At 42.6% G+C, this 16,579-nt stretch overlaps 1 protein-coding gene across 1 annotated transcript in view; it reads right to left on the reverse strand.

Annotated features, from left to right (window-relative positions):
- Positions 1–201: 201 nt before the first annotated feature.
- The window catches only part of LOC100313950 (ATP-binding cassette, sub-family C (CFTR/MRP), member 3), a 61,476-nt gene continuing 45,098 nt past the window's right edge, over positions 202–16,579 (reverse strand). The window contains exons 16-31 of the mRNA XM_036946073.2: positions 16,383–16,509; positions 16,032–16,208; positions 15,655–15,822; positions 14,734–14,914; positions 11,761–11,866; positions 10,085–10,241; positions 9,728–9,935; positions 8,998–9,308; positions 6,116–6,315; positions 5,544–5,670; positions 4,992–5,093; positions 4,300–4,446; positions 3,724–3,882; positions 3,457–3,623; positions 3,038–3,232; positions 202–669 (exon numbers count right to left, since the gene is read on the reverse strand). Of these exons, the coding sequence (XP_036801968.2) occupies positions 558–669; positions 3,038–3,232; positions 3,457–3,623; positions 3,724–3,882; positions 4,300–4,446; positions 4,992–5,093; positions 5,544–5,670; positions 6,116–6,315; positions 8,998–9,308; positions 9,728–9,935; positions 10,085–10,241; positions 11,761–11,866; positions 14,734–14,914; positions 15,655–15,822; positions 16,032–16,208; positions 16,383–16,509 (2,644 nt within the window). The 3' untranslated portion in view covers positions 202–557. The remainder of the gene's footprint in view (positions 670–3,037; positions 3,233–3,456; positions 3,624–3,723; positions 3,883–4,299; positions 4,447–4,991; positions 5,094–5,543; positions 5,671–6,115; positions 6,316–8,997; positions 9,309–9,727; positions 9,936–10,084; positions 10,242–11,760; positions 11,867–14,733; positions 14,915–15,654; positions 15,823–16,031; positions 16,209–16,382; positions 16,510–16,579) is intronic.

The raw sequence follows: 16,579 nt of genomic DNA on the forward strand, positions 1-16,579 counted from the left end.
CTGTAATATTCCAGTGTTAATTCATCTAGGCCACATGTTTCATGTATGTATCAAACCATATATCCTGTTAATTCCTATGTTTTCAGCTAAATGTTCCACATTGGTTTTCCCCTACATTGCTAACAATGTTGCTGTTGTAGCGTAGGTTATACCAGAGTAGTTAACATGTTTTATGAAAACCATCACAGAAACATCAACAAGGAAGTCTTAATTTCTTTAATAAAGGCATTGTCATCTTTCATATTTTGGTGGTACATAATTCAAGTTTTTGCATACACGCTCCACAAAGGAATCACATATTGAACTGAGCCAACTTCCCCATCAGACATCTCTTAGTAATAAAATGTATAGCTTAAATAACAAACACAGTACGGTACAAAAATAGCTGGATTCATCCTGAAACTCACTCTTTATAAAATGTAAAAAAAAATAAAATAATGTCTTTACATTAAAAAGTGTTTCATTCTGGTTTTGCAGTAGACCACAGCGTATAAAAGGATACATTCACTGGCACTCTGTTTTCTGCCAGAAGGCACAATAGGTTTATAGAGGAGAGGCTATTGTGTCAGTCCAGCATCTTTAGCCATTCCATAGAAGATTCCTCTCTTGGATAAAAGTTTTGAAGGAGTGTCAAATTCAGCTACTTGTCCCTTGTCCAACACAAGCACTCTGCAAATTAGAGAAGAAGTAGAATCGTTCATAACTTTGTTAGGTCATTATTCTCTACAGAAACCTCAACAAGATACAAAAACAGCATCTTTGATCAAAATATGTATGTATGTATGTATGTATGTATGTATGTATGTATGTATGTATGTATGTATGTATGTATGTATGTATGTATGTATGTATGTATGTATGTATGTACACTGAGCAAAAAATATAAAACGCAACATTTAAAGTGTTGGTCCCATGTTTCATGAGCTGAAATGAAGAAAAAAAATCCCAGAAATGTTCCATATGCACAAAAAGCTTATTTCTCTCAAATTTTGTGTACAAATTTGTTGATATCCCTGTTAGTGAGAATTTCTTATTTGCCAAGATAATCCATTCACCTGAAAAATGTGGCATATCAAGAAGCTGATTAAACAGCATGATCATTACACAGATGCACCTTGTGCTGGGGATAATAAAAGGCCACTTTAAAATGTGCAGTTTTGTTGCACAACACAATGCCACTGACTGCAGGAATGTCCACCAGAGCTGTTGCCAGATAATTGAATGTTCCTTTCTCTACCATAAGCTGCCTCCAATGTCGTTTTAGAGAATTTGGCAGTATGTCCAACTGACCTCACAACCGAGAGTATTTCTGTCTGTAATAAAGCCTGTTTGTGGGGAAAAAAACTCATTCCGATTGGCTGGGCTTGGCTCACAGTTCATATAAGGTAATCAGTCAATTGAAATAAATTAATTAGGCCCTGATCTATGGATTTAACATGACTGAACAGGGATGCAGCCATGGGTGGGCCTGGCAGGTCATAGGCCTACCCACTTGGCAGCCAGGCCCACCCATGGCTGCATCCCTGTTCAGTCATGTTAAATCCATAGATCAAGGCCTAATTAATTTATTTCAATTGACTGATTACCTTATATGAACTGTAACACAGTCAAATCTTTGAAATTGTTGCATGTTGCGTTTAGATTTTTTAGTATATGTACGTTTATACAGTGCATCCGGAAAGTATTCAGACCCCTTTACTTTTTCCACATTTTGTTACGTTACAGCCTTATTGTAAAATTGTTCAGACCCTTTAATCAGTACTTTGTTGAAGCAACTTAGGCACAAATTACAGCCTCGAGTCTTCTGAGGCATGATGCTACAAGCTTGGCACACCTGTATTTGGGGAGTTTCTCCCATTCTTCTCCGCAGATCCTGTCAAATCAGATCTCTGTCAGATTGGATGGGGAGCATTGCTGCACAGCTATTTTCAGGTCTCCTACCAGAGCTGGGCAACTCAAGAACATTGAGACTTGTCCCAAAGCCACTCCTGCGTTGTCTTGGCTGTGTGCTTAGGGTTGTTGTCCTGTTGGAAGGTGAACCTTCGCCCCAGTCTGAGTTCATCTGCTCTCTGTAGCAGGTTATCAAGGATCTCTCTGTACTTTGCTCCGTTCATCTTTCCCTCGATCCTGACTAGTCTCCCAGTCCCTGCCACTGAAAAGCATCCCACAGCATGATGCTGCCACCACCATGCATCACCGTAGGGATTGGGCCAGGTTTCCTCCAGACGTGACACTTGGCATTCAGGCCAAAGAGTTCAATCTTGGTTTCGTCAGACCAGAGAATCTTGTTTCTCATGGTCAGAGTCTTTAGGTGCCTTTTGCCAAACTCCAAGCGGGCTGTTATGTGCCTTTTACTGAAGAGGGGCTTCTGTCTGGCCACTCTACCAAAAATGCTTGATTGGTGGAGTGCTACAGAGATGGAAGAACCTTCCAGAAGGACAACCATCTCCACAGAGGAACTCTGGAGCTTTGATCATCAGGATTTTGCTCACCTCCCTGACCAAGGCCCTTCTCCACCGATTGCTCAGTTTAGCCAGGCGGCCAGATCTAGGAAGAGTCTTGGTGGTTCCAAACTTCTTCCTTTAAGAATGATGGAGGCCACTGTGTTATTGGGGACCTTAAATGCTGCAGATATTTTTTGGTACCCTTCCCCAGATCTGTGCATTGACACAATCCTGTTACGGAGCTCTACAGACAAATCCTTTGACCTCATGTCTGCCTTTCCAAATCATGTCCAATCAATTCAATTTACCACAGACAGACACCAATCAAGTTGAGGATGATCAATGGAAACAGGAGGCAAACATTTCTAAACCTGTTTGGGTTATTGTGAGGATTTTTGTTGTTGTTGATTTAATCAATTTTAGAATAAGGCTGTAACATAACAAAATGTGGATAAAGTCAAGGGGTCTGAATACTTTCTGAATACTTTCTGTATGTATGTGTGTGTGTGTGTGTGTGTGTGTGTGTGTATATGTGTGTGTGTGTGTGTGTGTGTATATGTGTGTGTGTGTGTGTGCAATGTATTGCACATTACCTAGTGTAGTCCATGATGGTGTTGAGTCTGTGAGCGATGGTGAAGACGGTGCAGTCCTCAAACTGTGTCCTGATGGTTGACTGGATGAGGTCGTCGGTCTCTAGGTCGATGGCCGCTGTAGCTTCATCCAGGATCAGGATCCTCGTCTTCCTCAGTAGAGCCCTGGCTAAACACACCAGCTGCCTCTGGCCCACACTGAACACACACACAAATATATTACATTATTTTCCAGACGAGTAAAATGTGAAAAGGTACAAAAAGCTAAAAAGAAAGATTCAGAGACATCCTTAAGAGAATATCCTAATAAAGACATGTAATGTTGTTAAGTTTAGTTTTAATTCCCACCTGAATATACAGGTAAAGGCCTTCTACAGGTGTGTCTGAAAACATGCCGTTGTTTAAGATGTTTGGGATGTTACCTGAGGTTCTCTCCTCCCTCTGAACACTCCAGCTCCAATTTAGCCGGCTGGTTGCTGACAAACTTGTTGAGGTGGGACAGTTCCAGAGCTTTCCACACCTCCCCGTCATTGTACTTCTCAAAGGGGTCCAGGTTCATCCTCAGACTGCCTGAGAACAGCACTGGTTCCTGGGGACGTAGAGAGGGTAGTGGAGGTGGAGGTGAGGAAGGTGTAGGGTGTGTGTGTGTGTGTGTGAATGTGTATGTGTATGTGTGTGTGTGTGTGTACCTGTGGTATGATGGTGAGTTTCGACCTCAGGTCATGCAGCCCTATCTCCGATATCTTGACCCCGTCGATGGTGATCTCTCCCCCTGCCGCCTCCAACAGCCGAAACAGGCACAGTGTCATAGAGGACTTACCAGCCCCAGTACGACCCACGATACCTATCTGCAAAACACACAGGCCAACATAATGAAACCCTCCGGAAACCTGCAACGCTCAGCGAGCATTGTAGTTTTACCCGTCTCTATTCAAACACTTGTTCCAGATATCTGCGTGCTCGACACACACATCAGCACCTGCTCTCATAAACTAAACAGCATTTTATCTGTGTATAACATGTGATGGCAGGAGTACAGCGTCCTTTCATTGGGGGTACATTCTGTTAACCATTGTTTCCGAGTGGCAAACGAAAGCAATGTTTTTCACCCCAAAATGAACATTTTCCAGGTGTTTCCACGGTGGCAAGTTTCTCCATTAATCTGCGACTGTATTTGAGGACTTGTCGCGGGCATCTGTACGCACCGTGTCTAAAACGCATGTTTTCCTCACTAATCTACACCATTTCAGGCCTGTGGCTCTCACCTTCTCTCCTCCAACGACGCTGAGGGTGAGGTTCTTGAGAACCAGGTCTAGTCCCTCTCTGTACCTCACACTGTAGTCAAGGAACTCTACCTTCCCCTGGGATGGCCAATCAGGGGAAGGCTTCTTGTCTTCCACCTCCCACGGGGCCTTGCAACATACACAAACACAATGATGCGCAACAATACACTTTATACACACTTGCAAATGCTGCCCACATTTCGCAGAGGTTGATGAGAGCCGTATTTCAGAAAACACAGTATTCTAGAAACTCAACCACGTGATCAGTAAAGAGGGGGTTATATTTAGTTAATGATCAAAGTAGTCTGAAATGTACAGTGTGCTATATAGCCCAGCCCTCCACATCAAAGGGAATCGCTGTACGGTACATAATATCCAAGTTATAGATCTAGTTCCACTTGTATTAGTCTTTTATGGTTGTGAGTCTGACTTGGCAGCCAAACAGCCCAAAATAAAAACACACTTATGAAAAAAAATAAAATATATAATTTATATATATATATAAATACTATTTACAGAACTCAGGTGGTCTTTATTAACAAACAGTGGGCAACAACACAACATTTCCACTGTCACTTTGCCTTGTACGTCTGAGCGATTAGACCTGGTTCATTGGTTGATTTCCATATGTAAATGTCCTACCCTAGTAAGCAGTGTGTGTGTGTGCTCTGTACCTCAATTTTGGTCTCAGAGTACTCCTTGACTCTCTCCACGGCTACGATGTTGCTCTCCAGATCTGACGTCATCCTCACCATCCAGTTCAGTGACATGGTCACCTGTTACCAGGACAACACAGTACTGTAGCATGAGTGATGCTTATTGGGAGAAAACACAAGCAGCGTCATTAAGCTGTCGTACATCATCATACCAGATCGCTTTTAAAACACTGGGTTCTATCTCCAACCTAGTGTAGCAGATGGGGATCTGTGAAACTCCTCAGCCTGAAGAGGCCCCACTTGCACTGCCCTCATAGCTATCTTTTCAGGGGCGCGGCTGGGTAAGACGCTTCGGGAAGGCAGCCAGAGTGTTTTTGCGAGGCAGTGGTCCTTGGTTCGAGCCTCAATATAAGCCAAATCAGGAGGAAGCTATACTCGCTAAGCAAGCAGCGTGACGTCATTCACACCAGCACAACAGAATCGCAGTGGCAGGTCGATGGGCACCATTTAATGGAAATGTGTATCAGACCGTTAGACGGACAGTAGATCTATGAATATGTTGTACTGTACCAGTAGAGCGTAGGACACAGAGAGTCCCACCAGTCCAGGGTTGAGCTTGTCTTTCCCGATCACAGCAAACAGAGCAGCAAACAGTACGATGCAGTTCCCAATGAACTCTATACGCACCCCTAACCACCTACACACACACACACACACACACACAGTTAGAGCAGCACTGACACACAGTATGTCTCTGCACCATACCTGCTTATGTAATTACATCACCATGCAAATATAGGCTATATTCAGTATTTTGGGCCACGTATTGTGAAGTGGGACACCAATGTCTTACTGTATGTCATTTGTGACAGAACATGTTAGTCTGTGAAGCTTTCAACATTTAGCACCAGTCTCTGTTACAATTCTCAAAAATCCAAAATGGACAAATACTGTCCACTAAATGAATCCGTCATTTTGTAAAGAGAATCCTAGGGCCCTTGGGATCCTTAGCCAGCCGCTTTCAGATCAGCAGGAGCCAAAAAATGGGAACGAGGATAGGAAGTAGATGAAGACAATTGGAACGCAGCCACTGTCCTCCAGAGTCCATAGTGAACGTACAGTAGGAGAGAGATACCACCTACCTGTTGGCCACTATACCAGGGTAGTAACTCTTTTGGTTGTCATCCACCTTCATGTCACTCATTAGAACAAAGGCATCGTGTCTGCCGTAGGCTCTGATGACACTAGAGCCGGTGACGGTCTCAGAGAAATGGGAGTATATGGGAGATCTGGTGACCGACTCCAGACGCTTTAACTGCCGAGACGTGGCCACATAAAATCTCTAAAGCCGTGGGGAAGAGAGACAAACAGCATTATACAGTATCTAAACACGCTATAACACATATCTAAACAGTGGGGAAGAGAGACAGACAGCATTACACAGTATCTAAACACGCTATAACACATATCTAAACCCTGGAGTACACGCTATAAGAGATATCTAAACACGCTATAACACATATCTAAACCTTTGGGTACACGCTATAACACATATCTAAACCTTGGGGTACACGCTATAACACATATCTAAACCTTGGGGTACACGCTATAACAGTAAGCAACTAGCAAGCACACACTGCAGTATCACACTATGGTAAGGTCAGGGGTCACAACACCTGCAGAGTTCATTTGATAGACTTATAGAGTAATAGATTAATTTGATAGTGATCGATATATTTTATGAATATTTAGCTACTGTTTACATGAATTATCATAATGCCAGATGCTCTTTCCACCAGGCCACCAAAATTATTCTAAAAAAATAAGTATTATTTAATTTCATTATCAAATCAAATTCTAAAGCATTCAGGACTAAAACACATTTGATTACAAACTAAAAAGCAACACTTCAACTTCCATTAGCGCTTAAATGCCATCATGTTGTAGTGTACGGTTTGGTTAAAAAAAAAAAAAACACAACATGGAAGCATGATGACCAAGCATAATGTTAAAACAAAATGATGACCAAGCATAATGTTAAAACAAAATGATGACCAAGCATAATGTTAAAACAAAATGATGACCAAGCATAATGTTAAAACAAAATGATGACCAAGCATAATGTTAAAACAAAATGATGACCAAGCATAATGTTAAAACAAAATGATGACCAAGCATAATGTTAAAACAAAATGATGACCAAGCATTATGTTAAAACAAAATGATGACCAAGCATAATGTTAAAACAAAATGATGACCAAGCATAATGTTAAAACAAAATGATGACCAAGCATTATGTTAAAACAAAATGATGACCAAGCATAATGTTAAAACAAAATGATGACCAAGCATAATGTTAAAACAAAATGATGACCAAGCATAATGTTAAAACAAATGATGACCAAGCATAATGTTAAAACAAATGATGACCAAGCATAATGTTAAAACAAAATGATGACCAAGCATTATGTTAAAACAAAATGATGACCAAGCATAATGTTAAAACAAATGATGACCAAGCATAATGTTAAAACAAAATGATGACCAAGCATAATGTTAAAACAAAATGATGACCAAGCATAATGGTAAAACAAAATGATGACCAAGCATAATGGTAAAACAAAATGATGACCAAGCATAATGTTAAAACAAAATGATGACCGAGCATAATGTTAAAACAAAATGATGACCGAGCATAATGTTAAAACAAAATGATGACCAAGCATAATGTTAAAACAAAAGATGACCAAGCATAATGTTAAAACAAATGATGACCAAGCATAATGGTAAAACAAAATGATGACCAAGCATAATGTTAAAACAAAATGATGACCAAGCATAATGGTAAAACAAAATGATGACCAAGCATAATGTTAAAACAAAATGATGACCAAGCATAATGTTAAAACAAAATGATGACCAAGCATAATGTTAAAACAAAATGATGACCAAGCATAAGGCCCAGCAGCCCTCAGCGAAACATCCAAACCGAGACACAAAGTAAACCGTTTTCACGTCAGGATTAACGCAAATCTCTTTACATCTTTTCTATGGAACTGATCAAACGGGTTGAAAAGAGGAGGTGGTTTCTTGAAATGAAAGCATCTCTCTCTCTTCTCTCAGCACTCATTCATCTTAACTCAAGTTGGGATTCGCCTAATACCAGGTCTTCACAGACCACTGGTATGTAGTATTTTGGCACAAGAGGACCCTCATATTAATTTCCTGGGTCAAAGGGTAAAGACACTGGATGGAAACCTTGAAGCTAATCAATACCCTGTATAGTTAGACAGGAAACAAAATAACCTCTAACTCCCTACCGTGTGGACAGATACCTGTAGCGTCAGACTGACTACAAGTTGTCTTTCCATTCGCTTACCACCAGAGGGCAGCAGCACACTAGATACAGGCCAAATCTTTTATCCACTTGTTGGTCTTTTGACAAATCCTATCAGATCTTTTCACATCAGATCTTTTTCAGAACTGATCTGATCGGTCAAAAGTGAAAAACATCAGAATTGTACTGCCTCGGGGCTACTTCATTCTACGCCACTCTATAGTATAAATCCCCATTCTCCAGCGTGTCCCTGAGAAGGACGTGAGGTCGTAAAGAACACACAGCAGTGTTCTCCTGGGTCTCAGTCAACAAACACAACTCAGGAGAACAGAAGCCTCCTTCACTATTCACTACTGTACCGGCTGTTGGTGACTCGAGATGGCACGCTCTGTATGTATGTGTGTGTTGGCGTGTGTAGGTAAAGAGAGAGAAAGAGAGAGGAAGTGAATGCATGGTTAGGGAAGAGGAGACAGGGAGGAGTAGAGCAAACTGATAACAGGAAAACAAAAAGCTGAAGAGAAACAAAAAGTTCAAAGGATACATAAACTGCTCCACCAATCATAACGCTGCATGCCGCATTCAGGAACGTAAGCACAAATGTAAAGGAAAAGTAGAACTCGACACCATAAACTCCTGTCCTAGAGAGCAGAGCAAGCAACGGTTAGCTCCTCAGAACAGAACCAATACCTGGACGAAGACGTAGATGAAAGTCAGGGGAGCTATGACCACGGCGAAGATGGGTGTGCTGGCCACTATGACTATCATGGTGGAGAGAGAGGAGAAGAAGGTCCCGAGGAACATGAGAACGGTGGAGGGCAGTGCCTCGTCGATGACGTAGATGTCCTTCGAGAAGCGGTTGATGACCCTGCCTATGGGGGTGGTGTCAAAGAAAGACTGAGGGGTGTGAAACTTGTTGTCCAGGAGGGCATAGTGGAGCTTCCTGGCTGCTCCGATGTTCCCCATGGCCAGGGTGAAGGAGGAGACCATGACCAGGATGCCTGGGAGGGAGGGAGGGAGGGAGGGAGGGAGGGAGGGAGGGAGGTGAGGGTTGAGGAGACAGTGGGTTTTGTATGTGTCCTCTCTCCTGAATGCGGAGTCCCTTTTCAATGAAATTAAAATCAAGCTTCCAGTGTTACTGAGGGGTAGAGGCCAAAGTCCTCACACAAAACCAACCACTCATAGTTAGCGTCATACAGTCAAAAAGTTAAACATACACAACAATACCTACAATAACTAAATATCTCTTAGGGACAAACGACCCAAACACCATGAACAAATGGTAACCACGCTGTAATCGCAATAAATATTGAACTGTAGAGATACTTTCTTCACCAGTGACGTCACATTGAGCTGGACAGGTATTCTTATCCTGGACAGGTATTCTTATCCTAAGGTAATGAACAGCAGGTCTCCTCACCTTGTGTTATGCCCAGAGCAGCATACACCCCTACCCTCATGCTGACATTCTCCTGAGTCATGTTCTGAGCCGCGTCATTGGTCCACTGACTCAGCCAGATGTTGGCTCCGATGGCAGCGGCGCTCTGACAGCCGTACAGGAAACAGATGAAGAGGGTCAGCAGAGGCCCTACTGCCTTGGCGTACTCCCAGAACACCTTGCTCTTCACCTGAGCAGAGAGGTTAATAAAAGGTCAGGGTTAAGAGGGTAGAGGTCAGAGGTTGTACTGTCTAGGAATACACCTGGAGGTAGGAGAGTTTAGAAGTCCACACCCTCAACCAGGTTTACTAAACGATGCATCTCCATATCTCTACTCACTCTGCCTGTCTCAGTGGTCTCTGCCTGGATAAGTTTCTCCACCTTGGGTAGTTTCTTCTCTGCGTCAGGCTCAGCGTGCTTCCTCTCGCTGCACAGACGTCTCCGGACAGACTTGCTCCTTGGGTTCTCCAGGTCCCCTGAGATGACGCTGATCTGCCTGCAGGGAGGGAGGAAGTGATTGATCTGTCAATCAATCAATCGTTGTGTGTATCGTACTTTTAAAAAAAAAATCTCTCACAAAATGCTTGATAGTAACTTAAGTCTTAAACCACATAGAATACAGCAGTTGTCTATCACAGAGGTGGTTAAACATACCGAAGCCCCTTCAGGATTTTGCGGTCTGCAATATGTTGGCAAAATCAACAATTCCCTGCATATTATGCGAGGTTTTGACAAATCTCTGCACTATTACCAGATAAAAGTAAAATCATTGCAATATTATCGCATATAACCGTCCGATCACCACACTAACAAAAACATGGCTCGCATTCTTTTTTTACCAAAAACAGAATTTTTAGCGCATAACATTATTCAATCAAGCAACACGTCAAACAAACATTTCCCCCTTCAGTGCATTTATGACAAATATGACAATATCGGAATTGCTGCAGCAAAATCAAGCATTTTGGACTGCAACTATCACACAAAAACACCAAGGAATCCTGGAGGGACTGAAACTATCACACAAAAACACCCAAGGAATCCTGGAGGGACTGCAACTATCACACAAAAACACCAAGGAATCCTGGAGGGACTGCAACTATCACACAAAAACACCCAAGGAATCCTGGAGGGACTGCCTTATGACCTGTTAGAGGCTTATGAGTGCCTTATGACCTGTTAGAGGCTTATGAGTGCCTTATGACCTGTTAGAGACTTATGAGTGCCTTATGACCTGTTAGAGGCTTATGAGTGCCTTATGAACTGCTACAGAGGCTTACGAGTGCCTTATGAACTGCTACAGAGGCTTATGAGTGCCTTATGAACTGCTACAGAGGCTTATGAGTGCCTTATGACCTGTTAGAGGCTTATGAGTGCCTTATGACCTGTTAGAGGCTTATGAGTGCCTTATGAACTGCTACAGAGGCTTATGAGTGCCTTATGACCTGTTAGAGGCTTATGAGTGCCTTATGACCTGTTAGAGGCTTATGAGTGCCTTATGAACTGCTACAGAGGCTTACGAGTGCCTTATGAACTGCTACAGAGGCTTACGAGTGCCTTATGAACTGCTACAGAGGCTTACGAGTGCCTTATGAACTGCTGCAGAGGCTTATGAGTGCCTTATGAACTGCTACAGAGGCTTATGAGTGCCTTATGACCTGTTAGAGGCTTATGAGTGCCTTATGAACTGCTACAGAGGCTTATGATTGCCTTATGACCTGTTAGAGGCTTATGAGTGCCTTATGACCTGTTAGAGGCTTATGAGTGCCTTGTGAACTGCTACAGAGGCTTACGAGTGCCTTATGAACTGCTACAGAGGCTTACGAGTGCCTTATGACCTGTTAGAGGCTTATGAGTGCCTTATGAACTGCTACAGAGGCTTATGAGTGCCTTATGAACTGCTACAGAGGTTTATGAGTGCCTTATGAACTGCTACAGAGGCTTATGAGTGCCTTGTGAACAGTTACAGGGGCTTATGAGTGCCTTATGAATTGTTATAGAGGCTTATACTGTACCTTATGAACTTCCTCTTTGCCTCGACCACTGGTTCACTGTCCACCATGTCTGTATGGTTGCTAAGGACGTCATCAGGGAAGTCCTCTTCTTCATCAATCAAATCCACTGTGGGGTGTTGAGTCACATGGTTACCGTGGTAATTATGGAGCAGGTGTACACAACCCTACAGGTGTAGGGTATGGGCTGGCAACTCTCCTCCTAGAGAGCTACTGGGTATGCAGGGTTTTGTTCCAACCCTACTCTAACAAACCTGAATAATCTAATCAGCTGCTGACTAGGACCTTGATTAGATCTATTAGAGCAGGACTGGAGCAAAACCCAGTAGCTTGCACACCTTCCAGGACAAATATTGATAGGCACTGGTATAGGCTGAACAGTAGAACCCCAATGGCAGAAACAGCAATAGTATCTGTTTTAGATATCTCTCCAAGGGCAGAAACAGCAATAGTATCTGTTTTAGATATCTCTCCAAGGGCAGAAACAGCGATAGTATCTGTTTTAGATATCTCTCCAAGGGCAGAAACAGCAATAGTATCTGTTTTAGATATCTCTCCGAGGGCAGAAACAGCAATAGTATCTGTTTTAGATATCTCTCCAAGGGCAGAAACAGCGATAGTATCTGTTTTAGATATCTCTCCAAGGGCAGAAACAGCAATAGTATCTGTTTTAGATATCTCTCCGAGGGCAGAAACAGGAATAGTATCTGTTTTAGATATCTCTCCAAGGGCAGAAACAGCAATAGTATCTGTTTTAGATATCTCTCCAAGGGCAGAAACAGCAATAGTATCTGTTTTAGATATCTCTCCAAGGGCAGAAACAGCAATAGTATCTGTTTTAGATATCTCTCCAAGGGCAGAAACAGCAATAGTATCTACTTTAGATATCTCTCCAAGGGCAGAAAGAGCAATAGTATCTGTTTTAGATATCTCTCCAAGGGCAGAAAGAGCAATAGTATCTACTTTAGATATCTCTCTAAGGGCAGAAACAGCAATAGTATCTACTTTAGATATCTCTCCAAGGGCAGAAACAGCAATAGTATCTACTTTAGATATCTCTCCAAGGGCAGAAATAGCGATAGTATCTACTTTAGATATCTCTCTAAGGGCAGAAACAGCAATAGTATGATTTTCTACTTTAGATACAGTGCCTTGCGAAAGTATTCGCCCCCCTTGAACTTTGCGACCTTTTGACACATTTCAGGCTTCAAACATAAAGATATAAAACTATTTTTTTTGTGAAGAATCAACAACAAGTGGGACACAATCATGAAGTGGAACGACATTTATTGGATATTTCAAACTTTTTTAACAAATCAAAAATTGAAAAATTGGGCGTGCAAAATTATTCAGCCTCTTTACTTTCAGTGCAGCAAACTCTCTCCAGAAGTTCAGTGAGGATCTCTGAATGATCCAATGTTGACCTAAATGACTAATGATGATAAATACAATCCACCTGTGTGTAATCAAGTCTCCGTATAAATGCACCTGCACTGTGATAGTCTCAGAGGTCCATTAAAAGTGCAGAGAGCATCATGAAGAACAAGGAACACACCAGGCAGGTCCGAGATATTGTTGTGAAGAAGTTTAAAGCCGGATTTGGATACAAAAATATTTCCCAAGCTTTAAACATCCCAAGGAGCACTGTGCAAGCGATAATATTGAAATGGAAGGAGTATCAGACCACCGCAAATCTACCAAGACCTGGCCGTCCCTCTAAACTTTCAGCTCGTACAAGGAGAAGACTGATCAGAGATGCAGCCAAGAGGCCCATGATCACTCTGGATGAACTGCAGAGATCTACAGCTGAGGTGGGAGACTGTCCATAGGACAAAAATCAGTCGTATATTGCACAAATCTGGCCTTTATGGAAGTGTGGCAAAAAGAAAGCCATTTCTTAAAGATATCCATAAAATGTGTCGTTTAAAGTTTGCCACAAGCCACCTGGGAGACACACCAAACATGTGGAAGAAGGTGCTCTGGTCAGATGAAACCAAAATTGAACTTTTTGGCAACAATGAAAAACGTTATGTTTGGCATAAAGCAACACAGCTGAACACACCATCCCCACTGTCAAACATGGTGGTGGCAGCATCATGGTTTGGGCCTGGTTTTCTTCAGCAGGGACAGGGAAGATGGTTAAAATTGATGGGAAGATGGATGGAGCCAAATACAGGACCATTCTGGAAGAAAACCTGATGGAGTCTGCAAAAGACCTGAGACTGGGACGGAGATTTGTCTTCCAACAAGACAATGATCCAAAACATAAAGCAAAATCTACAATGGAATGGTTCAAAAATAAACATATCCAGGTGTTAGAATGGCCAAGTCAAAGTCCAGACCTGAATCCAATCGAGAATCTGTGGAAAGAACTGAAAACTGCTGTTCACAAATGCTCTCCATCCAACCTCACTGAGCTCGAGCTGTTTTGCAAGGAGGAATGGGAAAAAATTTCAGTCTCTCGATGTGCAAAACTGATAGAGACATACCCCAAGCGACTTACAGCTGTAATCGCAGCAAAAGGTGGCGCTACAAAGTATTAACTTAAGGGGGCTGAATAATTTTGCACGCCCAATTTTTCAGTTTTTGATTTGTTAAAAAAGTTTGAAATATCAAATAAATGTCGTTCCACTTCATGATTGTGTCCCACTTGTTGTTGATTCTTCACAAAAAATACAGTTTTATATCTTTATGTTTGAAGCCTGAAATGTGGCAAAAGGTCGCAAAGTTCAAGGGGGCCGAATACTTTCGCAAGGCACTGTATCTCTCTAAGGGCACAAACAGCAATAGTATGATTTTATGCTTTAGTCCTCAAATTTAGATCTGCTTTCATTAAATTCATCCCCTATAATCAGGCACTGATTTACACCGGGGAAACCAGGCGGGTGCATATAATGACCAGGTGGAAGAGAAAATCAGCAGATCTACGGACCTCAGAGTTCTGAATCCCTCTGCTATAGTAACAGATAGTTGTACCTGTTGCCTCGTCCTCTATGATGTCCTCCAGGGAATAGTTTCTGAGGAACTCAGCGAAAGCTCCGTTCTGTTGGAGCAGCTCCTGGTATGAACCCATCTCCGACACTCTGCCCTCCACCATCACCATTATGTTGTCCACCTGCGGCAGGAAGCTGATGCCGTGTGTCACCAAGATACGTGTCTGGGGTAAACGAAAAGAGGCTCTGTCATTAAGGCTGGGAATTGCCATGGACCTCGCGATACGATATTATCAGTAATCTTAAGTGCCGATACAGTATGCATTGCAATTCGATACTGCGATTTTATTGCAAATAGATGTTCCAAACATATTGCTCAATGACATATCTGCTACAGAGAGACGAGAGCATGAGAAAATGTGTTTTCATCAGTCAGGGAAATTAAAAGTGCTGATAATATGTTGGCATGTTTGACTTAAGAGACAAATATCGATAAAATATTGCAATATACATACTGACTTTACACACCCAAGTGCTGCACATTCCAACCAGCTTCTGTACTGAAGTTTCTTATCAGCGCAACAAAGTCATAGATATGCTACCAAACCAACCAGCAGACAGGATGGAAAATAACAAACCACAAAAAAGAGTGACTACTTCCTCTATTGTAGTTGAGGACTCTACAAATGGGTTTTACTATCTGAACTACACAGAATATAACTTATGAACTTGTCAGTTGTAGGAGATAGCCATGTTAGAATGGAAAAAACTGGCAATGTAGTGACTGACCACCAAAGATTGTTAATAAAGGACAAGACATCCGACTGGTCTCTTTCTCATACAACCAAAGATTGTTGATAAAGGACAATATATTTAACCAGTCCGTTTTGCTCTGCTACCCCTCAGAATGTCTCTCTTCTTCTGTAATGTACGGAGAACATAGCAGATTGACTACTCTCCTCACCTTGCCCTGCAGCACCCCCTCTGGGCCAATGACATGGTCGAAGATGTGTTTGGCCACGTGGGAGTCCACGGCAGACAGAGGGTCATCCAGCAGGTAGACATCTGCCTCGTTGTACAGAGCTCTGGCCAGACTCACCCTCTGTCTCTGGCCACCAGACAGGTTGATACCCTGAGGGAAGGAGGGACAGATAGACAGAGAGAGAGAAATCACTAGCAAGCTAGCAATCACAAGCAAATCACTGATCTCAAAAGTCATTCCTTTGAGACTCTAAGATGCAATTTAGCTCCCAGAGCTAATGCCTAAGCTTTTGTTCAGTGGGCTAACATGGCCTTTAGCTCCAAAAACAACCCATGTTAGATTCTATCCCATCTCCCTACCTTCTCTCCAATCTCGGTCAGGTCTCCTCCAGGTAGTACTTCCAGGTCAGGGGTCAGGGCGCAAGCCTCCAGACAAGAGCGGTACTTCTGCTCGTTGTAGGCCATGCCAAATAGGATGTTGTCTCTCAGAGTGGCGTTCTGGATCCAGGCCTGCTGGGGGACGTAGGCCACCGAACCCTGGAGGAGAGGAGTGAAGGAACTCAGTACAGATGAAAACTACAACTAGACCCTAAAAATCAATCTAGACCCTAACACCTAACAATCAATCAGTCGATCAATCGTTCAATCAATCAAGCAATTGAGCCACCAATCAATCTTCGGTGAGTATAAATGAATTGAGTGCAGATGTACCCGTATGGAGATGTGTCCCTCCAGTTTCTCCATCTCTCCCAGTAGAGCTGACACCAGGGAAGACTTCCCACAGCCCACATGTCCAACCACCGCTAGCAGAGAGCCCTGCGGCACCATCAGGTTTATACTGCGGACAAACACACACACAGGGCACATCAGTAAAGTACATTCCTTCCCTTTAAAATTGTTATTTGTCC

Source organism: Oncorhynchus mykiss, chromosome 16, assembly GCF_057628025.1.
Source record: "Oncorhynchus mykiss isolate SJ-2025 chromosome 16, ASM5762802v1, whole genome shotgun sequence".
NCBI lineage: Eukaryota > Metazoa > Chordata > Actinopteri > Salmoniformes > Salmonidae > Oncorhynchus > Oncorhynchus mykiss.